General features: G+C 40.2%; 1 protein-coding gene across 1 annotated transcript in view; it reads left to right on the plus strand.

The window, feature by feature from the left end:
- The first annotated feature begins 5,441 nt into the window (after positions 1 to 5,441).
- Positions 5,442 to 26,906, plus strand: part of LOC126281759 (serine/arginine repetitive matrix protein 1-like) — a 110,347-nt gene continuing 88,882 nt past the window's right edge. Inside the window, exons 1-2 of the mRNA XM_049980957.1 lie at positions 5,442 to 5,693; positions 25,731 to 26,266. Coding sequence (XP_049836914.1) covers positions 5,442 to 5,693; positions 25,731 to 26,266 — 788 coding nt within the window. The remainder of the gene's footprint in view (positions 5,694 to 25,730; positions 26,267 to 26,906) is intronic.

Below are 26,906 nucleotides of genomic sequence, written 5' to 3' on the forward strand. Positions count from 1 at the left end.
CTTCACTTGAGATGGAAACAGAAGTCAGTAAGGACAGTTCACGAGAAATGATTTCTCGAATTTCTGCATCGATTGATGGCGATTTTGTTCGGCTTCCTGATTCGCATTTTTCAAGAGGTACTGTAGGATACTTCGATTTTAGATGTTTCTTCAGGTTACATGATGAGCCATAAGTCATGACAATTATTTACTGACAGTGCCGGCATTTTCTTTTTCTTCCATTTTGGTTATATGGTACGGAACATCGGTCGTAATTCTTTTAGGCGAGGGCACTGTGGATAACATACTGTTGTGCGGCACTAGAAATACTCTGATAAAATTAAAACTTTTGCTATTAATAAAACTATTTAAATTTTAAAAGCTTAAAATGAGAACAAATATACATGCAGCACGTCCTGTAATCAGAAGTCGTAGAGTGGGATGTAGGAAGTTGTGATCTGCGAAACCTAGAGCCACAATCGTAAAATTTGTATCATATACGAAACGGTCTTTGTGATTAAGAAACTGACGAAGGCAAATCTGACAATATGCGAGAATTTCACTGCTGAAAGATAAAAATTTTTGAATAATTGTGAGTCAGAATTTGGGCTACATAGTGTGTGAACAAGAGATGACAGGATAATGGTGCGGATAAAGGCTGGAAAGAAAAGCGGTGCAAATGAACTCTGAAGTCCGTGCTCTAGGATCTACGAACTTGTCTACTCATGCAGCCACTATTTCTACCAGCGTGTTTGTATTGTCACTGTAGAACATAGTTGGCCATCACTTTCAACTCATTTCGACGTACTCCGCCATATATATCAGAAGATCGATAACTGTGTCTTTCTCCTAACGAACTTGGACACCTGGCTCAAGCCAAGCGTGCTCTCCAGTTCTCTAAATATAGCCTCCACTGCCCTAAGAAATTACAGAAGCAACAGATGAGGAAGTGGAGTAGTGCCATACAAACACTTTGACTTATTACTGACCGTGCTACTCACGTCGAATACTAATGTAGACAAACAAGACCAATACATGTTCATAAATATCAAGTCCCTTACACAAATTTGCCTAATGTTCGTCCTCTACAGTCCTCCGAAAGTACACCTGATAGCCTGTTTCAAAACTGACCTCTCAAAATTCGATTCGCCTTAGGATGATGCAAACAATGCTAGAAACACTAACATAAATATTCTACACCTTCACTGTGAAATTCCAGTGTGTAATTTCTGCTTCACATGCAAAATCATTCCAGCTTGCACCTACCCATAATGCAGCCTATAGTCAGGCCCCCATGTATGTATTTGTTACGAAATCCAAGAGCAAAAAAAGTTCGTACCTGGAATATCATCTTACAGCATCATTACCAAACTAACGCTGTCACATAATAAATATGTTCCCCCAAATACTGGAAACCTGAAGGGAAAACCTTGCATCTTGGCCAGCAGAAGAGCTAAAATAGTCCATGAAAGTTGGAGGCACTGCACATCGGACTCTTACACTTGGAAATAAAATTGATTATATGCAGAAAGCCGACATAATCAATCAAACTGAGAGAAACGATAACTAAGGCGTGCCAATGCTTTATTCTAAAACATAAATACCAGATGCTCTATGGAACAGCTTGTGTGATCTATGGAAGAGTAGGCAAAGTAGAAGCTGCAGCTGATCCCATTGTTCCAATCAAGGAACTAAACCAGTACTTGATTTTGGCGATAACCTTAAGTGAACCGTAAACAAATCATAGACTTACCCTTTATGTCGCAGAGGTAAAAACGGTAGCTGCGAAAAATTCTTTCTGAGCTAACACCACCGTCCAAAAATCCTTCAGCTAAGCATTTACTATACAGGACGACGTCGCAGTGCAAATACACAAGCTTATCGTTGATCCACTACTGTTCATAATAACTACTGTTCCCTAGACCTTGAAACACTCATTCCCATCAGCAAACATGCACTAGCGATCCAGTTGCTAAGAAGAGTAGCTGGATACATTCTGTCTTCAGAGGGAAGAGTGTATGCAGACATCAGAAAAGAACTGAGAGTGAAAAACTTAAATAAGCTGATTAAAGAATGCAGAAACAACTGGAAGGATTATGCCAAAGGAATGGAAGAAGACAGATTACCAAAACTGATGATAATTATTACCCAATGGGCAGAAGACAGAAGATATTTAGGAATCCCGAGGAAAATTGACAAGTTCAGAAAAGAGGATGTAACAGGCAAATGCCTACCACACCCAGAGAGAAAAAGAAGAGATATTATATTAAAAATATTAAATTATTATAAGTAATTGTGATTTTAATAGTTTTGGTAACTGCATCGAAAATTGAGGCCATTAATCTGTTCAGGTTAAATGAATAAATAAAAAATTAAACATAATATACATGTTGTCCCAGGATGAATGGTCAGTATTGAGGGGTATGACAGGAACGACAATTTGACGCAAAACACTTCATGTCGACATATGCGCGCTTCTGAATGGTTTCCGACCAAGAATATATTTAATATACGTTGTTAATTACACTACTGGCCATTAAAATTGCTACACCACGAAGATGACTTGCTACAGACGCGAAATTTAGCAGAAAGGAAGAAGATGCTGTGATATTCAAATATTAGCTTTTCAGAGCATTCACACAAGGTTGGCGCCTGTCGCAACACCTACAACGTGCTGACACGAGGATAGTTTCCAACCGATTTCTCATACATGAATAGCAGTTGACAGGCGTTGCCTGGTGAAACGTTGTTGTGATGCCTCGTGTAAGGAGGGAAATGCGTACCATCACGTTTCCGACTTTGATCAAGGTCGGCTTGTAGCCTATCGCGATTGCGGTTTATCGTATCACGACATTGCTGCTCGCGTTGGTCGAGATCCAATGACTGTTAGCAGAATACGGAATCGGTGGGTTCAGGAGGGTAATACGGAACGACGTCCTGGATCCCACTAGCAGTCGAGATGACAGGCATCTTATTTACATGGGGCATCTTATCCGCATAGCTGTAACGGATCGTGCAGCCACATCTCGATACCTGAGTCAACAGATGGGGACGCTTGCAAGAAAACAACCATCTGCACGAACAGTTCGGTGACGTTTGCAGCAGCATGGACTATCAGCTCGGAAATCATAGCTGCGCCCTTGACGCTGCATCACAGACAGGAGCGCCAGCGATGGTGTACTCAACGACGAACCTGGGTGCACGAATGGCAAAACGTCATTATTTTCGGATGAATCCAGCATCACGATGGTCGCATCCGTGCTTGGCGACATCGCGGTGAACGCATATTGGAAGCGTGTATTCGTCACCGCCATACTGGCGTATCAGCCCTGGCCAGGACATTCTCCAGATCTCTCACCAATTGAAAACGTCTGGTCAATGGTAGCCGAGCAACTGGCTCGTCACAGTACGCCAGTCACTGGTCTTGATGAACTGTGGTAACGCGTTGAAGCTGCGTGGGCAGCTGTATCTTTACACACCATCCAAGCTCTGTTTGACTCATTGCCCAGGCGTATCATGGCCGTTATTACGGCCAGAGGTGGTTGTTCTGGGTACTGTTTTCTCAGGATCTATGCACCCAAATTGCGTGAAAATGTAATCACATGTCAGTTCTAATATAATATATTTGTCCAATGAATACCCGTTTATCATCTGCATCTCTTCTTGCTCTAGCAATTTTAATGGCCAGTAGTATATTTTCTTTATTATTCTGTACATTATCATTGTTTGCAATCTACCATAATAGTGCAGAGGAATTCGAGACGAATAATTTGATACAGGACACATGGTCTACCAAGTCGAGAAACTACCTCAAACTGGCTTACCTACACGTCAGTGCATGCGTATTGCACAAGAATTTCCATATTCTCTCACATTCTTCACGCAACCTAAAAGTCCTTGAGAAAAAATGAATACGATTCTTTTAAAGGAAATTTGATGTAGTTTCATTTTGTACTGCAACATTTTTTTGCTAGAGGATACGGGTTTTATGTTATTGAAGGAAAACTTACAAAATTAACTTTAAATAAGTTTCGTCTCAGATACCATTTGGAATAGGGCATATGTCCATATATAGCATTTTGCTTCAAATGATAGTTCCTGTCATATCTCTGAATATTGAGCACTGCTCCGAACACAGCCTGTAAAAATAGACTATCATGTATGTTAAAATAACCATTACACTTAGTATCCTATGCACCCAAAGTAATTAAATTTGCATGAAGGCTACCAATATACTAACTAAAGCAAGTATATACGCAACAGACATAGAAGAAGACATAAAAGTGCACCTAACAAGCTTACACAACAAGAAAACAGAAGAAGAACAACAGAAGAAGCTGACGATTACAAAGAATTAAGAGATGAACTCTGATGGAGATGTGCTCAATGATAAAAACAAGATGCGAGCTGTTTCAATGTGCCAATAGCCCAGAGAACAGAATGACGCCTCAAGTCTCAATGTCATCTGCTCCATGCGATTTCGCCTGAGAGACCTAGTTGCCTTGGTGGGGAGCAGTGAGCTAGTTTTCAATCTGATCCCTAAGAATGGGGGGCAGTGAGCTACCTTGCAATCCGATCCCTGAGAGTGGTGGGATAGTGCGACAGCCTACAGTCCAATCGGTGAAGGTGGTGGGGAGCGCTGAACTGTTGGGAAGGGAGTGGCGCCTGGATCGTTTTGCGACGTGCTCTGATCACGCGGTAGCGGAAGGCCGTAGTTTTTATGACCACTGGCAACACGTTACGAGCATGATGCTAAGTCAAAGGATAAGAAGTAACAACTTCCTCAAAAGTATGTAAACGTTTGTTAAGCTTCTGAAATTTGAGACTTTGTTTTTAAATCAAGAACAGAAACATGCTGGAACTGTTTTCTGCATTAAACTATTGTTTGAAGAGGTTGGCTCTCGTTTGCCTTAGTAGCTATGGGTTCAGAGCGGCAGATTACCAAGTCATGGTTTCCAGGTTCTATTCCCAGCAAAGAGGAAAATTCGTGTTGTGCTTACTATCATATCGCAACAATTACCATTACTATTGAAATGGCTGAATGGATGCAGCCTAACAGCCGATAAATTGGGAAGAAACGGAGCTTTCTTTTTTTCTGTTTTCATGGATGAGAAAAGCTTAGTGTACTAAAAATTTTTGCAAATTCACGTGGACATTCTATAGCACATTTTTTGTAGCTTGGGAAACGTTTTCTTAAGGATGTGACATGGGGCAGCATTGCAGCAGCCTAGCCCAGAATTTTCTGCCTATCATTACGGCCAGCATAAACGTATTTTGAAATCGGAGGGCTACCATTCCTTTTTTCCGAATCATCCATTATCCCTTCCTTAGAAAGATCTAGCTCTTTTAATCAATTCGGGAACACAGTGCCCATCTCTACTCCGAAAGCAGGAAATCAGTTCTTTCAGTAGCACGTGAAATTTTGATTAATTGTGTCACGGAAGGCGTAAGCATAACGTGAGATGCAGGAGCCTCCTCTTCCTCGTCGTTTCGAGCACACGCTCCCGTTGCAGCGGCGGCCGCCCCGCCTCCGCCGCAACAGCGGCTCGGGTGCGACCGCCCCCGCGTCGGCGTCGGCGTCGGCGGCGGGCACGCCCACGGCGGCCGCCGACGTCTACAACGAAGACTACAACTACGCCTACCGCAGCAGCACCGACCAGGACAGCGTGGACGAGCGCTACTACAGCCTGGAGGCGGACGCGCCCCCAGCCTCCGCCTCCGGCACACCGGCGCACCACCCCTCCGCCGCCGCCCCCGCCGCCGTCAACTCGCTGACGGCCAACGATCGGCGCACACCCCTCCACCAGAGGGTGAGTCTGGCCTAGGCACGCCGGTAATGCACATCTCCCTTCGAAACTGGGAATGTATTAGACTGGTGCATTAGTTCGTAGCGTTTTCCCACAAGTTCGATTAATAAAACAGATACATGTAAAGGAGATTTTAGTCATCAATAAAATATTCTGTTTCACTATGTACAACAGTCCGCCAACCCTGGAGTAACTTTCAGGTTCGCGATTGTAAGAATGACGCGGTTTTGGGTCGAAGGACTCGTCGAATGATGAGCGGAATGCATATTCAGCCGAAAAGGAAGTCCTATGGAGGTTATTCGGTAGAGAAGGGGCGCAAAATGGAAAATCTCTGGGATGCGCAATGACTTCTCAAGCCCGTTCGCGTATAACGTTTTTTCTGGGCTTTGAGAATGGGGAATGGCGCCATCGTGACATAGTATCACTTCACGCAACCCACCTGGTTTTTGTTTTTTCAATTCCGTCTGCAACGTCGCAGTTGTTGACAACAACTGTCAGCAGTGATGGTAACAGCTCGATGAAGCAGTTCGTAGTAAACCACACCGGCGCTGTTCCACCAGGTGAATAAAATTATCTTTTGTGGATGCGGGGCAGGTCTCCGTACGAGAAGCTGCCGCTTTGTTTGGGCTCGACCATTCATTTGTCTACTTTATGTTAGCTTAAAGACACCAATTCTCGTCGCAGTAACGATACAGGATAGGAATGGTCTGTTCACCAGCCAATTGATGACGACCAAGCAGAGATGCACATATGGCCACACGCTGACTTGTGTGATTTTGGCTTAGAGCACGCGCTACCCAGACACCCGACTTTTGAACCTTTCCCACTGCATACATACGTCGCACGATGGTGGAATGCTCACAGTTCTAGAGTACACTGACGTGGGTCATTGTTGATTAATGCGTTTAAATGATCTTCCTCAAATCTCGAAAGTCTTCCTGAACATGGAGAGTCACTAATATCAAAACGATCCTCCTTATACGAGAAAACCATTTCCTTACGTGCTCCGTCCATTGGCATTATCTCCATGCACGTCCCAAATGATTCTGCCTGCCTCCGCTTCCGTCACCCTTCTACTGACATCAGGCAGAATAATATGGCGGCAATGTTCCGATTTCCTCAATTGGTAGTTTATTTTCTAGCGCCGACAGCTACACTCACAAACTCGAAATGCCAAAACGACAATATGTAAACTCAAGGAGCAACAGTGAACTGCAAATACACCATGGCAATCGATAAGCAAACATATAGAAACCGGTACACCAACATGCAAAACAAGAACACTGCGAACTTATGCACCCATCGATTGTGTTAAGTAAGCAGACACGACAAAACAAGCGCACCTAATGGACTGGAATGTTGCACAGCTCACAACAATGACCAATGATGGAAACAACAGTAATCCGCTGAATCATATCCTCAACTTATTGACATAGATTTGTAGTAGGAGCCTTCTGTATGCAGTTGTAATGGGTGTAGGTTCAGACACTTTTAATCTGTACACACATCAGTATGTCCTGTCTTTCTTCTCTGCGTCCAACAGTGTTCCCACAATCACGTAACAAACGTTCATGAACTTCTCGAAGTATCAATAAAAGGTCTTCGTGAAACTTGACGTACCATATATATATATATATATATATATATATATATATATATATATATATATATATTTTTTTTTTTTTGCCGTCTGCTTCACTTTTAAGCAATAAAACACATCCCGAAAGGTAATTTTGCCTTTTAGTTTTAGAGGGAATAACTTCGAAACGATGATATTTATAAATTGTTTTTTATATAAAAGCTGATACGTAAATAATGTTATGGAAAACTATATAATCCATTTTTATAATAATTTGAAACTCTTCAAAGTACACCATCATCGTTAATTAATTTTGAAAAATGAAAACTTTTGCTTCTACATAAATTAAAGAAGCTTTCAAGCCACATACATTCCTGTGTAATGAAGTTCGTTTCTGAGATACCATTTCTGGAAAATAAGCTGTACACAATGTACTGACAGAGTATTTTCAACATACCAAATCAAATCGTCTGAAGATTCATCACTACTCTTTTTATTTTACTTACATTTTTTTACGTTTTAAATCGTGTTTTACGCTTTAATGGTTATTTTTGCTTTTTAGTTTACCTGTTTGACAGACATACGTTTTTTGCACCATGCTCATGAAATGAAAGACATTTCTTCACGTAATATAGACAACAGAGATGACAACACTAAACAAAATTCACCAAGACTTCCAATTGTCACAGGTGATCCTCTAAATATCCTGATCGTTTGTCGACACTACGCCTGTCAATGTAGACTTACCGTTTGGATTACATGTAACCATACTTCAGCATCTGATCTCCTGCCCATGGGAAAATATAATTAATTATTTGTTTGTGCCACGCTTACGAGGATGTACTGCCTAACCTAAAAACATACGACTTGTAAAAGCTATAACTACTAGTCTGCAAATGACGTAAGGACTGAATGCTTTTCATTACGCCGTCCTCAGCCACCAATAGAAATATTTGCACTTACACATGTTACGCCCTGTAGACAGTGTTTGACATCAAGCAGTAACTCGGAGAAAACGATCTATTGACTGATAACCAGCGCACATTAACAAAATAACTTTCTCGTGAGGTACTACTGGTTCTTGATTCACGTCATGGAATGACTTTTGTCGACAGAGGATCTCAACTGGATTACATCCACGTCCTCACGGGTAACACGGTGACCTGGTGCCAATTTCAGGCTACCCTGCAATGGCCTGCACAAACAACAGTCACTTGATTTTCAGTATTTCTTGAAATTATTGACCGAGTTTAAAAATTTATGCCGTTGTCATTATCTACTCATTAACATATTTAATCTTACTTAAAATATTTGACACGATAAGTCATGTATTAAAATCAGAAACTGTGTGTATGTCTTGTGGCAGCATTTTTATGACATGCAAATGACGCACATTATCTCAACGTAGCCTTGTAAGACAAGAAAAGGACGCATCACATAGGCATCATCCGAATGGGGTGAGAATCAGGAGATGATATTCAAGAGAAAGGGCCCTACAAACTGAACAAGTAAATAACGCGTTAGCCCACCTCTGATCCGTATGCAAGCAATTATTCAGCTTGGCACTGATTGAAAGAGATAGTTCTCCTGGGGGATATCGTGCCAAATTCTGTCCAGCTGGTGTGTTAGATCGTCAAAATTCCGAGTTGGTTGGAGGATCCTGCCCATAATGCTCCAAGCCTTCTCTGTTGGGAAAAGATCTGATAACCTTGATTGCCAAGGTGGGCTTTCGCAAGATGAAGACAGACAGTAGAAACCTTCACTATGTGCAGGCGGGCATTATCTTGCTGAAATGTGTCCCCAACATAGCCTGCCATTAAGGGCAAAAAAAGGGGGCCTAGAATATCGCCGACGTACCGCTGTGCTGTATGGGTGCTGAGGCTGATAATTAAAGGAGTCCTGATATGAACAGAAGTGGCACCTCTGGTCGTTGGACAGTAGAGCAGGCGAAAGTCAGGTTCGTATCCACCTACTGTCGGGCCTCTCCAGATGCCACTGCTCATCGGAGCTCAGCTCGTATCGGGATTCATCACTGAAGAAGATTCGACTTCAGTCAACGAGATTTCGGCCTGGGCTATGAATAAGGAGTTTACAGAGTTTGATACAGATGCATAAAAGTTTAGTATGTTGATACTAAAATGAATTATTCATTATTTTACAATTATATTTGCACATTTCACAAAATGTAGAGTGGGAGCGATCATATACTCATATGTACCCACTTGACTGAAAAACTTCCTCTTACTGTTAATGATTAATAGCAGTTATAAACTAATAGCAGTAATAAATGTTCTCGATAGCTGATGATGGTTACACAATGTTACTTTCACAGAAACAGTTTCTAGTTGTCAAAAGAGATGTGTGTTTCTGTATGTTGTTCTCGTCTTGTAACTCAGTGACGTTAGTTTTATAAATGTAGTCACTAGTAAGACTGCTTTTAGAGTGATATTATTCTCACCACGTAATGTTATTCAACATCATTGTCCTCCCATTCACAAATGTCATGTAAACCTAGTGATTGAAGAATTCCATTATCAGGGGAAAAGATTTTATTTTACTCCCACAGAATTTCTTCAGTATGCCAGACATACGTTTCATTGATAGAATGATATGGATGTAGTATAAATGTTAGCTAGTACATTAATTGTATCATTATCATACTTCATCTACAAATTACAGTGACCTAAACTATTGATTTAATTACATAATTACTAAATGTTAATCATTGTTACAACAACTCTAGAGTTTGTATCTCATCACTTCATCTATATTATTATCTCCATTTTATATCTGATCACATCATCTCTGTTTCACTAATCCTTGCACTGTGTTCTTGTTTCCACCTTAACAATTATGACAATAGCCACTCTTTTTATTAGTTATTAAGAATAATAGTGTGGTATCATATTAGAGCTCACACGGAAAAAATTAAGTGTTTTTTGTCCCACGTGCTCTTTGAGAGTGGAATGGTAGAGAAAAAGCTTGAAGGTGATTCAGTGAACCATCTGCCAGGTACTTAATTGTGAATTGCAGAGGAATCATGTAGATGTAAATTCAGAAGAAGTTGGCTAGAGCCCACCAGAGACGACGTGTTGCTGATTACTCTTAATTGATATTCTGTGTCGAAAGTTCTCGTAACTTGTATGATTTGTTGTCCATCCCACCCCCCCTCCAAATCTCTCATTCTCTCTCTCTCTCTCTCTCTCTCTCTCCCTCTCCCTCTCTCTCTCTCTCTCTCTCTCTCTCTCTCTCTCTCTCTCTCTCCCTCCCTCTCTCTCCCTCTCTCTCTCTCTCTCTCTCTCTCTCTCTTTCTGTACTCAGAAAAGTGTCTGATGATTTTATTTTTATTTTCGTCTTAAATTCTTCGTTTTGCGGTTAATATATTTTTTAACATCAGAAGTTGTATGCTTGTGCTCTGTTGTGTGTCATCATATGTTCATGTTGCACTTTTTATATTTGTATACTTTTTCTCCAGTCGATAAGACAATGCAACATTTCGATTTATTGTTGGCGAATGAAGCAACAATGCACAATTACTTTTTAAAAATGTTTTGTTGTAGTGCCATAACTGGTTTTGTATTACCGTATCCATCTTGGGATGACAAATATTTTCAGTTACATAGACGTTTTAAAAGTAAGTTCACTCTTAGAGTACAAACATTTTTCTGTTATTAACATGCAAAATGGACACCTCACAAATCTCAGTAAATGAATGATAGCTTTGTAACTTTGCTTAATGGATAACAATTGCACTGTGAAGAAAAACATTAAGTCTGTAGCAAACATGTGACACTCAGCACTGACATTAAGAATATTATGAAACATGCAACTATAAATCGTTTACATTGGGTGTGCTATTCGATTTCAAAAATGTATACATGGACCTGTGAATCAATATAGACCACAATAAAAATAGTGACTTTCTGTTGAAACTTACATAAGGGAATACAACAATTTCACATTACATCTAAATAAATGGAAGAACTTTAGTGAGTTTTTATTAATGAAACAACTTCTAAAATGGCACTAAATACTGCGCAGTGCAGAAGTAGTTGAGTTCAAAATATTGACTAAAACATATACATATAACAGAAAATATTAACCATCTGACGATGGGCATTGTGGCCCAAAAACAAGTTATGACACTATGTTGTTGTTGTTCTTGTAGTTGTTGTTGTTGTCCTCAGACCTGAGACTGGTTTGATACAGCTCTCCAAGCTACTCTATCTTGTGCAAGATTCTTCATCTCCCATCATCTACTGCAACCTTCATCCTTCTGAATCTGCTTAGTGTATTTATCTCTTGGTCTCCCTCTACGATTTTTAACCTCCACACTGCCCTCCAATACTAAATTAATGATCCCTTGATGCCTCTGAACATGTCCTACCAACCGGTCCCTTCTTCTAGTCAAGTTGTGCCACAAATTTCTCTTCTCCTCAATTCTATTAAATACCTCCTCATTAGTTATGTGATCTACCCATCTAATCTTCAGCATTCTTCTGTAGCACGACATTTCGAAACCTTCTATTCTCTTCTTGTCTAAACTATTGATCTTTCATGTTTCACTTCCAAAAAGTGTTACACTTCATACAAATACTTTCAGAAACGACTTCCTGACACTTAAGTCTGTACTCGATGTTAACAAATTTCTCTTCTTCAGAATCGCTTTCCTTGCCATTGCCAGTTTACATTTTATATCGTCTCTACTTCGACCATCATCTGTCATTTTGCTCCCCAAATGGAAAAACTCCTTCACTACTTTGTGTCTCATTTCCTAATCCAATTCCCTCAGCATCACCCGAATTAATTCGACTACATTCCATTATCCTCGTTTTGCTTTTCTTGATGTTCATCTTATATCCTCCTTTCAAGACACTCTCCATTCCGTTCACCCTCTCTTCCAAGTCCTTTGCAGTATCTGACAGAATTAAAATGACATTGGCGAACCGCAAAGTTTTTATTTCTTCTCCATGTATTTTAATACCAACTCCGAATTTTTCTTTTGTTTCATTTACTGCTTGCTCAATATACAGATTGAATAACATCGGGTAGAGGCTAGAACCCTGTCTCACACCCTTCACAACTACTTCTTCCCTTTCATGCCTCTCGACTCTTATAACTGCCATCTGGTTTCTGTACAAATTGTAAATAGCTTTTCGCTCCCTTTATTTTACCCCTGCCACATTCAGAACTGGAAAGAGAGTGTTTCAGTCAATATTGTCAAAAGCTTTCTCAAAGTCTACAGATCCTAGAAATTAAGGTTTGCCTTTCCTTAATCTAGTTTTTAAGATAAGTCGTAGGGTCAGTACTGTCTCATGTGTTCCAACATTTATACGGAATCCAAACTGATCCTCCCCGAGGTCGGCTTCTATCTGTTTTTCCATTCGTCTTGTTAGTATTTTGCACCTATGACATATTAAACTGATAATTCGGTAATTTTCACTTCTGTCAACACCTGCTGTCTGGGATTGGAATTATTATTTTCTTCTTGAAATCTGAGGGTATTTCACCTGTCTCATACATCTTGCTCACCAGATGTTAGAGTTTTGTCATTGCTGGCTCTCCCAAGGCTGTCAGTAGTTCTAATGGAATGTTGTCTACTCCCAGGGCCTTGTTTAGACATAGGTCTTTCAGTGCTCTGTCAAACTCTTCACGCAGTATCATATCTCCCATTTTATCTTCACCTACGTCCTATTTCATTTCCATAACATTGTTGTCTAGTTCATTGCCCTTCTATAGACCCTCTATGAATTTTTAGTTTTCTCCTTTCATCAGTTAAATTCAATATTTCGTCTGTTATCAAAGGATTTCTACTTACCCTCGTCTTTTCACCTACTTGATCCTCTGCTGCCTTCACTACGTCGTCTCTCAAAGCTATCCATCTTCTTCTACTGTATTTCTGTCCCCCATTCCTGTCAATTGTTCCCTTATACTCACCCTGAAACTCTGTACAACCTCTGGTTTACTCAGTTCATCCAGGTCCCATCTCCTTAAACTCCCCCCTTTTTTCAGTTTCTGCAGTTTTAATCTACAGTTCATCATCAATAGATTGTGGTCAGAGTCCACATCTGCCCATGGAAATGTCTTACAATTTATAAGTTGGTTCTCTAATATGTATACAACCTTCTTTCATGATTCTTGAACCAAGTGTTAGCTATGATTAAGTTATGCAAAATTCTACCAGGCGGCTTCTTCTTTCATTACTTACCCCCATTCGATGTTCACCTAGTGTGTTTCCTTCTCTCCCTTTTCCTACACTCGAATTCCAGTCACCCATGGGTATTAAATTTTCGTCTCCCTTCACTATGTCAATAATTTCTTTTATTTCATCACACATTTCATCAATTTCTTCGTCATATGCAAAGCTAGTTGGCATATAAACTTGTACTACTGTAGTCTATCTTCGTGTCTATCTTGGCCACAATAATGCCTTCACTATGCTGTTTGTAGTAGCTCATCCACACTGCTATTTGTTTTTATTCATTATTAAACCTATTCCTGCGTTACCACTATTTGAATTTGTATTTATAATCCTATATTCACCTGACCAAAAGTCTTGTTCCACCTGCCACCGGACGTCACTAAATCCCACTGTATCTAAATTTCACCTATCCGTAATAAAACATATTTCAAAGTATTTGTGGCTGGTTTCATCATTCTCCAACTGTTGTTATTAGCTGTAATGTTCACAAGATATAACATGCATAAAATAACACTGGAATTAAGTTTATACAACAGGAGCAACTATACACATCTATTTGCTTGCGTATCATGAAAGTAATATAAAATCAGTAAACTTATTATCTTATCAACCCAACTTTCTTTTGCATAGATTAGGAATTGAGACACTTAAAGTAATAAAGGAGTTGTGCTATTTGGGGAGCAAAATAACTGATGATGGTCGAAGTAAAGAGGATATAAAATGTAGACTGCCAATGGCAAGGAAAGTGTTTCTGAAGAAGAGAAATTTGTTAATATTGAATATAGACTTAAGTGTCAGGAAGTCATTTCTGAAAGTATTTGTATGGAGTGTGGCCATGTATAGAAGAAACATGGACGATAAATAGTTTGGACAACAAGAGAATAGAAGCTTTCGAAATGTGGTGCTACAGAAGAGTGTTGAAGATTAGATGGGTAGATCACATAACGAATGAGAAGGTATTGAATAGGACTGGGGAGAAGAGACGTTTGTGGCAGAACTAGACCAGTAGAAGGGATCGGTTGGTAGGACATGTTCTGAGGCATCAAGGGATCACCAACTTAGTATTGGAGGGCAGTGGGGAGGTTAAAAATCGTAGAGGGAGACCAAGAGATGAATACACTAAGCAGATTCAGAAGTATGTGGGTTGCTGTAGGTACTGGGAGATGAAGAAGCTTGCACAGGATAGAGTAGCATGGAGAGCTGCATCAAACCAGTCTCAGGACTGAAGACAATAACAATAACAACATGCTTTCTCTGGGGGTTGGTTTGCTTGTTTACATTCTTTGTTCCACCTAGGGCGTTTTTTTTTTTTTTTTTTTTTTTTTTTGCAGAGGTTCCAGTATATGTGCGGTTTCGATTAGTTTGCTTCTGAGTTGCTTCTATTTGTTGGAGGGCTTTTTCTCTAATTCTTCTGTGAAAAATGGTTGGATCCGGCTAGTGTCAAATTTTGGGATTAGTGGCTTCCTTTCTGTGAACCTCTGAGGTTTCAACTGTAGTTTGATTCTCGTTAGGTAATGGTCTGAGTGCACCCTTTCTCACTTGGATATTCACGACTTCTCTGTGGTTTGGATAGGCAATTTCTACATGTTCAATTTGGAATTCACCAATGAGTGAGTTGGGTGATCTCCACATGTCATTTTTATAGTTTCTTCTTGAAATACGTTGACATGATTTTAAGGTTGAATATCCTGCAGAATTCGATCATCTCCGTCCATTTTGATTATTCGATTTATGTGCTGGAAATTTTGCTGTTGTTGGTTTTCCTGTATTTTCTTTCTTTGCCTAGCTGCGCATTGAAATCACCTAGTAAGATTTTGACATTATTATTATTATTATTATTATTATTATTATTATTACTGTTAGTGGCGACAGCAGCTGTAATAGTAGAAATACAACCAGTATTAACATAATTAGTTTATAGACATTATTATTTCCTCATATGGTCTCTATGGACACTAACATCATTTCAATATTTTTTGTCATATAACATCATTTTAATACTCTATGTCATATTACAATTGTATTGCATCAGGGGATCAACAATTTAGTATTGGAGGGCAATGTGGAAGGCAAAAATCGTAGAGGGAGACCAAGAGATGAATACACTAAGCAGATTCAGAAGTATGTGGGTTGCTGTAGGTACTGGGAGATGAAGAATCTTGCACAGGATAGAGTAGCATGGAGAGCTGCATCAAACCAGTCTCAGGACTGAAGACCACAACAACAACATAGTGCAAACCCTACCAAAGTCTGTATGAAAGATACAAATATTCTTACAATCTCTCATTTTCTATTATCTAAGTCTGGGTTTGAATCAACTGTTCATATAAAATTGGACCCTTGCATATTTTGAAAATTTGAAGAAAAGTTGAAACTTGAAAATGTAAAAGTTTATGTTAAATTCAGGTGTCTTCATATTAAGTGAAGATATCTCTATGCAAAAATCTCTTTATAAATAATTGATAAATACTTTATGACACCTTTATGTATGCCACAACTCATGTTTATTCATGTTTTGCACAGATAAATACTGAAAAGAGAAAATTACTGAGTATTTACCAAATGATTTTACTATTAAGCTTTTTTGATAAACCTGCAAAAGTTACCCTGTTTTACATTTACCTCTAATTAATATCCATAAAATATTAAATGTTTTGTACCTCAATTTAGAAAGTGTGATTAAACTCTACTTTCCTGCTTATTGACAACACAAATTAAAATTTCGTGCTTACATTTTATTTATGTGTTGCACTTATATTGGAGTATTAATGGTTCATTGACCTTTCCTCCAGTTTTCCTATCATCATCATCTTACAAGTATTCTACAGTTGGCAACATATTTTGCTTTCTGTATTCAACTTCCTTTGGTCATGCCAAAAAAGAAAGGATGACAGTTTGGCGTGATTGCTAATTTTTGAATGTGTTTCTGCACTGTAATGCATTTAGTCGTATTTGTGTTAGTTTTAGTATTAATAGAATTGTTTGGTCACCAAATCTGGGACTGAATGAGATGGAACAGCAATCAAGATTCTTCACTTGCATTGAGGATGGCCAGCTTACATGCCTCAACCAAAGATCTGTATCAAAGTTCTCTGTATTTTTCTTAAATTTCTGGGCTGTGTATTTTGCTAAAAAACACAGTATATGTTCTTCCCAGCCCTGCTCATACCCAAGAATGTGCATCATCTCTGTCACAGCCTGTGAACTTCTGTCCTTCATTTGAAATATGCTCAGAATATTGTAATGTAATTTTCCCTTTGGAATCCCTCAGCACTGTATACAGTCGCTTTCCTATCTACATTAAGAACTACTTGTTTGATTTAGAAACTTGAGTATTTCTGTATCAAAAGAGTGATAATGTATATGAATTTGAAACTGCTGTCTTAGGAAAGTAGTAATGACATACAGACTTTATATTTGATACTGAGAGCTGCATTTCCACTCTCCAAACTATTGTATTCTATATACAGGTAGGTACATTGTGTTCTGAATCAATTTCCCATGTTTGTGCTTCATCTGCAGATGGTATGTCTACAGGACAATCGACGAATTCCCTATGAATGAGACCAAATATATGAAGTTTGAAGCTCAATATCTTTATAAGAGATACGTGCAGAGGCTATCTGACAAGTAGTCCCTGTTAGATTATCAGTGATGTACTGGAAGAGTTAAATAAGTTTAATAGAAAAATCATGAAACTCTACTCACATCAGTTCTCTATGTAATCACCATTTTGGTGGAATCTATATCATACCTCATATCGAATCAATAAATTCACGTCTCTATGTAATTATCATTTAACTGTAAGTATATATCATGCCTCACACTGAATCAATATGTTCACACTTCTAATAATTGAGTTTAAAACCATCTTGTGACATCACCTTCGACTCCTTAATAGAATTGTAGTATTAGGAACAAAACAATTTTATCACAAAGTATGTAAATTACAAAGTTTAAGTTTTGATTTTCATGAATTTTTATGAAACTCTTCTGCATCATTTCATATGATATTTACACTTCATCATGAACACTTATCCTTCCACTCTTAAACAAACAGCACAATTCGAACAAAACCATTCATTTGTCTCATTCAGTGCCTATGTAACGTAAATTATGGAATGTATAAGAACAGCTTTCAAATTTTCTCTACCGAAAATCATATTACACAACTGCTTTCTGGATTGGATTGGACTTTCAATTGCAACACCCATTGTGAGTGTCTGTTGTAGGCAAACAAGAAGCACTGTGATTTTATATGTATTGTATCTCTCTGGCCTATTATTAGAGTGTAGTGACTTTTATTCTACCCAGTACTTCCACTGATACCGGATAAAAGGAACTTAAATCTGGGTAGCCCTCATATGCAGTCATGCATTATTCACTTGAATTCTAAAATGGATATCAGAATTTTGAAATTGAAACTCTTCATCATGTACAGGATATTTTATGTTATGTGTCTGTCTGCTGAAGATTTCTGACACATTGATGCTCCTTCAATGAGTCTATGGCACAAGAATTTCTAGTGTTGGTGTCTCTTCATTACTATGCATGACTAGGATGTTGAACCTATAATTTGTTCATTATTAGTTCCACATCTCCTCTTAAGATTTCCTTGTTATATAGTTTTTTAGATAAGTCATTAATGTCACATTTCACACTTGTTATTCCAAAATTTTAGAATGTAATCCTAATCAATTTTTATATCATAATGTTCAAAATGTACATAATCAGTTAGGCATCTGGTGAAACAGCTAGTTAGTAATTTACAAATATGGAATAATATACTATTGTGATTATTTCTGTTCTCACATTTATGTTAGGTTAGATTTTCATCTAGTACTGTCTTCTTTTTTTGCTTTCTTTTTCTTCTTCTTCTTCCTCCTACCCTTAATATTTGTCACTTGAAGGAATAGAACACATAATTTTTGTGATCCCAGTAGAGTTATTGTTTTCAGTGATCTCTTGGAATACCGTTTTCTTTGTGGTTTGTTGTATAGCAGAAAAATGAAGTTATCATTGCACACTTTGCTTTTTTTTATAGCCTGGAATTGCCAGCTGACAGGGTTTCTAATCACTGGGAATGTAAACAATGCTACAATAATCCTAACATTCTTAGAATAATCATTCAAGCTTTTTTATAGTTTTGTCAAGAGCTGTCAATAAAGTCACAATACAATATTTAATGAAATGAGAAAACTGTTGACTTGCTGATCTTTAATAGAAATGGACTTTATTTTTAAAATGTTTCTTTTCAATAAGAGTACCATATAAATAAATTTATTACTAAATATGAGTAAACATTCAGCTTAAATCCTATAGGTATTCACCTCTACATTTTTCAAAAACCTATGTTGAGTTGTTTGTACTCCCTGAGACTTTCTAATACTAATAAATCTTTATATGTACAATAGAAAAGCCATATTAAATCTAATTCAAGCAATTCCGTAGGATTTGTTTCAGTGTAATGTGTGAAACATCTAAAATTTAAATATAAACAAGACATACAATTACTAGATGACACATAGTTATTTACTGTTACATGTATGATTTGGATATTTTATCTTGGTGAGTGAGACAGAGCTACTTTATATTCATTGACTGAATGTCAGTGTAACTAGATAATGCATAAATCTGACTCTATGTTGACAAAACACCTATCAGCGAATGGCCATAGTTACCAGATGGTGTTGCATGTCCTCTACCTGGGAACCACTTTGTGAAATCTGAACCTATCTGAAGCCACTGAGCTCAATAGACATCCATCATTTAGCTATCACCTCATATGAAAACTGAAAGTTATTGCTTGTCTCCCACTGTCTTGAACTTTGCTTACCATTTTCACGACTACATATTTGTTCACACACTACTCTCTGTCCAGTCCTAGTTATCCAGTTTGTTTTGTAGCACCTTTGAACCTTAGTGTTTCCTAAGATGCTAATCACTGAGGGGATTTACTATATGTGTATATTCTTTTCAGTTATATGTACTTTATCAATATTTATTTGCATATGAATGTCATATTATCTACAGCCACTTAGAAATTTCAGTTTGGTTTTAGTATAATATCAACCCACAAAGTAAGTCACCATTCCATGACTGGCCCCTCTCTATTTGCCTTCACATTTATTCACTGCTTACTTTCCAGCACATTTCCTGAGTTCATAAACAGTCATTGTTCTGCCATTTTTAGACACGTTTGAGTTGAATACCCTGTTGTAAGGAAAAAAGATATGCTATTATAATTGATAGCAAAACTCACTCACATTTTCACAACAAAAACAAGAAATTTTTTATATTGTTCATAATGTAATTGGGCACATCAATTGTCCAAGTTGTCATGTACAGGCATGAGAAATTGTTTTCACTTATCAGTGAAGGTACAATTCATAACCATTATTTGGCCATTTCATTTTCCTAAGTTTAATACTCTGTCTGTTATTAATATGTCTTATAGTCTGCAACACTTGTGTATGACAGTTAACTTCTGGATCTACAGGTATGCCCCATTATGAATCTTTTCTACACTAAACAAGAGAACAGTAAACAGGCCTGTGCACGCTTATGTGACAAATATTTCACCTTGGCGACAACTGGATTCTCTTTTGTCCAAAATCATGCAGAGGGAATGTAAAACATATGGCAGGTATCCAGTCGTTTGGCATGAACTTCGACGCAAAACATTAACTTGCTGCAGTACACTTTCTTGTGACCTGCTTGACGCAATGAACAAAATGTGTAAGACAGAGATTGTGGTTTATGCATTCAGTGTGTTCCAAGTCAACTAAGTACAGGAAAGAAACACCAACAGGTCGTTTACGACATTTTTATGTCATCCCTTGACACTCACAACCCTAGCGGTAGCACAGGTATGATCCTCCCACAATATCTTATATAAGTAATGAGTCATGTATAATGAAAATGTTGTAGACAATGCGCGACTCGTACGTGAGCTATACTTTTATGTCAGCCTTTATTAAATAATCCCAACCCATGGGGACGTCTTTTTGTCATGCGCTTATACCAACATTTGCATTACCAGTTTTTGCAACAGTAAAGTGTAACATCATCATGTATGAAGTTTTACACGCAATAACTCTCCTTCAGAATGACTGCCCCTTACGACTGTTTACAGCGAGGTCCTCAATTAGTAACTCCATACGTCGTCAACAATATGCCTGCCAACTACACTCCTGGAAATGGAAAAAAGAACACATTGACACCGGTTTGTCTGACCCACCATACTTGCTCCGGACACTGCGAGAGGGCTGTACAAGCAATGATCACACGCACGGCACAGCGGACACACCAGGAACCGCGGTGTTGGCCGTCGAATGGCGCTATCTGCGCAGCATTTGTGCACCGCCGCCGTCAGTGTCAGCCAGTTTGCCGTGGCATACGGAGCTCCATCGCAGTCTTTAACACTGCTAGCATGCCGCGACAGCGTGGACGTGAACCGTATGTGCAGTTGACGGACTTTGAGCGAGGGCGTATAGTGGGCATGCGGGAGGCCGGGTGGACGTACCGCCGAATTGCTCAACACGTGGGGCGTGAGGTCTCCACAGTACATCGATGTTGTCGCCAGTGGTCGGCGGAAGGTGCACGTACCCGTCGACCTGGGACCGGACCGCAGCGACGCACGGATGCACGCCAAGACGTAGGATCCAACACAGTGCCGTAGGGGACCGCACCGCCACTTCCCAGCAAATTAGGGACACTGTTGCTCCTGGGGTATCGGCGAGGACCATTCGCAACCGTCTCCATGAAGCTGGGCTACGGTACCGCACACCGTTAGGCCGTCTTCTGCTCACGCCCCAACATCGTGCAGCTCGCCTCCAGTGGTGTCCCGACAGGCGTGAATGGAGGGACGAATGGAGACGTGTCGTCTTCAGCGATGAGAGTCGCTTCTGCCTTGGTGCCAATGATGGTCGTATGCGTGTTTGTCGCCGTGGAGGTGAGCGCCACAATCGGGACTGCATACCACCGAGGCACACAGGACCAACACCCGGCATCATGGTGTGGGGAGCGATCTCCTACACTGGCCGTACACCTCTGATGATCGTCGAGGGAACACTGAATAGTGCACGGTACATCCAAACCGTCATCGAACCCATCGTTCTACCATTCCTAGACCGGCAAGGGAACTTGCTGTTCCAACAGGACAATGCACGTCCGCATGTATCCCGTGCCACCCAACGTGCTCTAGAAGGTGTAAGTCAACTACTCTGGCCAGCAAGATCTCCAGATCTGTCCCCTATTGAGCATGTTTGGGACTGGATGAAGCGTCGTCTCACGTGGTCTGCACGTCCAGCACGAACACTGGTCCAACTGAGGCGCCAGGTGGAAATAGCATGGCAAGCCGTTCCAAGGACTACATCCAGCATCTCTACGATCGTCTCCATGGGAGAATAGCAGCCTGCATTGCTGCGAAAGGTGGACATACACTGTACTGGTGCCGACATTGTGCATGCTCTGTTGCCTGTGTCTATGTGCCTGTGGTTCTGTCAGTGTGATCATGTGATGTATCTGACCCCAGGAATGTGTCAATAAAGTTTCTCCTTCCTGGGACAATGAATTCACGGTGTTCTTATTTCAATTTCCAGGAGTGTATACTCGTACATTCATTATACAGGGTGGTCCATTGATCGGGACCGGGCCAAATATCTCACGAAAGAAGCGTCAAACGAAAAAACTACAAAGAACGAAACGTGTCTAGCTTGAAAGGGGAAAGCAGATTGCGCTATGGTTGGCCCGCTAGATGGCGCTGCCAAGTCAAACGGATATAAACTGCGTTTTTAAAAATAGGAACCCCCATTTTTATTACATATTCGTGTAGTACGTAAAGAAATATGAATGTTTCAGTTGGACCACTTTTTTCGCTTAGAGATAGATGGCGCTGTAATAGACGCAAACATATGGCCCATAATTTTAGAGGAACAGTTGGCAACAGATGGGGTTTTAAAATTAAAGTACAGAACGTAGGTACGTTTGAACATTTCGGTTGTTCCAATGTGATACATGTACCTTTGTGAACTTATCATTTCGGGGAACGCAACATGATGTCCGTCAACCTCAATGCATTTGGCAATACGTTGTAACGGTACTTCTCTCAACAGCGAGTAGTTCGCCTTTCGTAATGTTCGCTCATGCATTGACAATGCGCTGACGCATGTTGGCAGGTGTTGTCGGTGGATGGCGATAGCAAATATCCTTCAACTTTCCCCACAGAAGAAATCCGGGGACGTCAGATCCGGTGAACGTGCGGGCCATGGTATGGTTCTTCGACGACCGATCACCAGTCATGAAATATGCTATTCAATACCACTTCAACCGCACGTGATCTACGTGCCGGATATCCATCATGTGGAAGTACATCGCCATTCTGTCGCAGTGAAACATCTTGTAGTAACATCGGTAGAACATTTGGAGGAAATCAGCATACATCGCACCATATAGATTGCCATCGATAAAATGGGGGCTAATTATCCTTCCTCCCATAATGTCGCACCATACATTAACCCGCCACGGTCTCTGATGTTCCACTTGTCGCAGCCATCGTGGATTTTTCGTTGCCCAGTAGTGCATATTATGCCGGGTTACGTTACCTCTGTTGGGGTTCCTATGTGAAAAAAGACGTGGTTGATAACCGTTTGACCTAGGGCAGCGCCATCTAGAAGGCGAACCATAGCGCCATCTGGTTTCCACATTCAAGCTAGACGAGTTTCGTTTATGGTAGTTTTATCGTTTGATGCTTATTTCGTGAGATATTTGGGCTGGTCACTATCAATGGTCCACCCTGTATATATAGTTCAGCAGAGAACACATTTTACTTGAAAGTCTCTTGCCTGGTGTGGAGAGATAAATATGATATTGCAGTACCTCTATTAGTCCGAATTACGATGCAAAGTTGCATCAGACATACATGCACGTTCAAAGGAACGGGTACTGCCGCGACTACAGCCGCTTTGAAATACATTTGATGTAGCCGGAATTGCGAATATGGACAACGAAAAGCTGTACATTGCAATGACGACAATGAAAATTTGTGCTGGACCGGGACTCGAACCCCGATTTCATGCTAATCGCGAAGGAACACTGAATCGCAACTCGGAGTGCAACAGTCACTGCAAGCAAGCGACTTTCAAGTGAACTGTCTTCCCTGTGTGGAAGCACACATGATGAGTGTACGACAACGGGCTGTGGACACGTTGTCGATGGCATGTGGAACCCAAGGTGTGGTCACGGTAAGTCGACCGCTAACGGTCCGGCACAAATTTTCATTCAATAATACACCTGCGAATACAATCCATGTATATTAAGTTGGGTTCCTCGCATTATGCAATGTTCTACTAGTAAAGTAATAGGCAGCTCGGGTGGCTGACTAGTGGGATGAGGATATCATGTAGAACAATGCGGGGACTATATAAAAATGTTATAAGTAGTGATAACCAAGCTACAGTAGCCCATTACAAACTATTGTCAGGTGCTTAAAAATGTTATTAGGTACTAAAAATATTTCTGTTACTGATAAATCAGAAATAAGTACAATATTTAACAAATTTTTTCTGAGTGTTACTGATGAATTAAACGAAAATTTAGTTTCTACAGGTAATCATATAACTTCCTTGGCAAATGCCTTTCAGAGATTGATGTCTGTAATACTCCTCTGTGATACGGGCAAGAGGGAGATTGAATCAATAATTAAATCACTGAAGACTAAGGACTCTCACGGTTATGGTGGAGTGCCTTGCAGATTATACTGTTAGCCCTGTATTTAGCCATATTTGCAATTTTTCCTTTAAGAATGGCCAGTTTACTGAACGAATTAAGTACTCAGTAGTAAAGCCGAAAACGGAGAAACGGATAATGTAAACAATTTTAGACCTATTTGTATGCCATCAGTGTTTGCTAAAGTTATTGAAAAGTCTGTGTATGTAAGGATAATTGATCATTAAATATCACACAATTTGCTGACACATGTACTGTTCGGCTTTAGAAGTCGTTTAACAACTGAAAAAGGGGTTAGACAAAAGGTTTCGAACGCTATGCATATTTTTTGATTTAACTAAAACATTTGATTGTGTTGGACCATTATGGAATATGGGGATAGTCGCACACTTGGGTCAACTCTTACTTTAGCAAGACAGCAAAATGTCATTATTCACAGCGTTGAGAATGACTGTGATGTGGGGTGTGAGTGGGGTACAGTCAAGCGAGGGGTGCCCCAGGGATCAGTGTTGGGGCCACCCCTATTCCCTATTTATATAAATGATTTAGCCTCCAGCATTACGGGTAGCTCCGACATATTTCTGTTTGCTGCTTGGTAGAGAAGGGTGCTGTGTGCAACATTAGCTCGGTTTCAAATAGTGCAGTTCATGACTTAAGTTCATGGCTCGTAGAAAATAAACTAACGCTAAATCACAGTAAAACACAGTTTTTGCAGCTTCTAACTCACAAGTCAAGAACAAAAGTGACATTTTAATTTCACAGAACGGGAAAATGATTAGTGAAACTACACATTTCAAATTTCTAGCTGTTTAGATAGATAGTAAACTGTCGTGGAAAGCCCACATTCAGGAACTTCTTCAGAGACTTGATGCACACAATTTTAGTATTCGTACGGTATTTTAAGTGAGTGATCACTCGACACGAAAATTAGTCTACTTTGCATATTTTCATTCGCTTATTTCGTATGGTATTATATTTTGGGGTAATATTTGCCTCTGAATATATATATTCCTTACTGTCATTTCTTGTTAACAATTAGCTTATTCCCAAGAAATGGGACAAAGGTGTTCAATATACTGCTGCATCCATTTTCAATACGCTACCACTAGAATTCAAAAATCTTAGCATTAATCCACGCGCTTTCTAATGGAAACTGAAAGTTTCCTCATGGGTCACTCCTATTTTGTTGAGAAATTGCTTGAAAAATGAAGCTGATTCTTGTGTTATATTGTTGATTGCTTTTACTTAAACTTATGGCTTGACATTTATTTCATGTGTTATTACTTTTATGTCGTAATTTCATATACTGGCACGTTACATGACTTCGAAGATCTGCTCCTCAGTTTGCTCCTACAGAATTTGACGTGTAAATGAATAAATAAATTAAAACTGTCAGTGAGTCTGCAAGCCTCACGGGTGTGGGCGCGGCTTGCAGAAGGCGCGCGGCCTGCAGCGGAACCAGGCGGACTCGCTGGAGTCGCGGGAGGACGAGCTGCGCGATTCGTTCGAGACGGCCGCGTCGTCGACCAGCTCGAGCCAGGCGCAGCGGTCGCGCTACCAGGAGTACGGCGCGACCACGACCACGACCACGACCACGGCAGCGGCCGCGCAGCGCTACCCGGACTACGCGGGCAGCCCGGCGCAGCGCTACCAGCAGCACGCCTACCCCGAGTACTCGGCCGCCACGACCACGACCACGACCACGCCGGCCGGCGGCCAGGGCCAGGGAGCGCAGCGCTACGCCGACTACCAGCAGAGCGCGCTGGTCGCGGGCCCGCGCTACGAGGAGTACCCCAGCCCCACGGCCACGACCGGGCTGCCGTACGAGGAGTACGCCAGCCCCGGCGTCGCGCAGCGCTACCAGGACTACGACGCCATCGCCACTGCGCCGCCGGCTACGACGGCGGCTTCGGCCTTTAACGCACAGCAGCAGCAGCAGCAGCAGCAACAGCAATATGGTAGGATGTTCAGGTGAGTCGACGCATTTAAAAATTATCTTCTCTATGTGTAAAAGGCAATGTTCCAACTGACTGACTCACTTACTGACTCATCATTGCCCAACCTCCTAGAACAGAAACTCGAAATGTTCTGAGGATTCCGATCTTACACTTTAGACGTCATTTAAGAAGGGACTGATCGAAATTACATTATTAAGATGGTGAAATACAGAATGATGGGCTTATTGGGAATGTGTCGCTATTAATCCATTTTAAAGCAGAACTGCGAAAACCTATTTGGATTCAAAATCAGAAAAAATAAAGAAAGTATGTGTTTCGGCATTTTAGAAGAACAACAGCTAAGGTCGTAAACTAGAGGATGAAATCTTTTGAGAAAATATTTCGTTATATCAAAACAGTTTTAAAGTAAAATCTATGAAAATTGGTATTTCGTTCTCGGTTAAATATAAGAAATACGCGTTAAAGGATGACGTTTCAATGGAAACACCACCACAAGAACGCAAAAGACATGAGTAACAAGAACATTGGAGTCCAGCTACCACAATCACTTTTCTGTCAGAAAGATATTTGGCTATGACCGTGCTTGTGCAATGATCGTGCTTCTATGATCTTACTTAGCGTGAAAAGTTTAGGTGTTGCAATTTGTGAACAAC

This window comes from Schistocerca gregaria, chromosome 7, assembly GCF_023897955.1.
Source record: "Schistocerca gregaria isolate iqSchGreg1 chromosome 7, iqSchGreg1.2, whole genome shotgun sequence".
NCBI classification, from domain to species: Eukaryota; Metazoa; Arthropoda; class Insecta; order Orthoptera; family Acrididae; genus Schistocerca; species Schistocerca gregaria.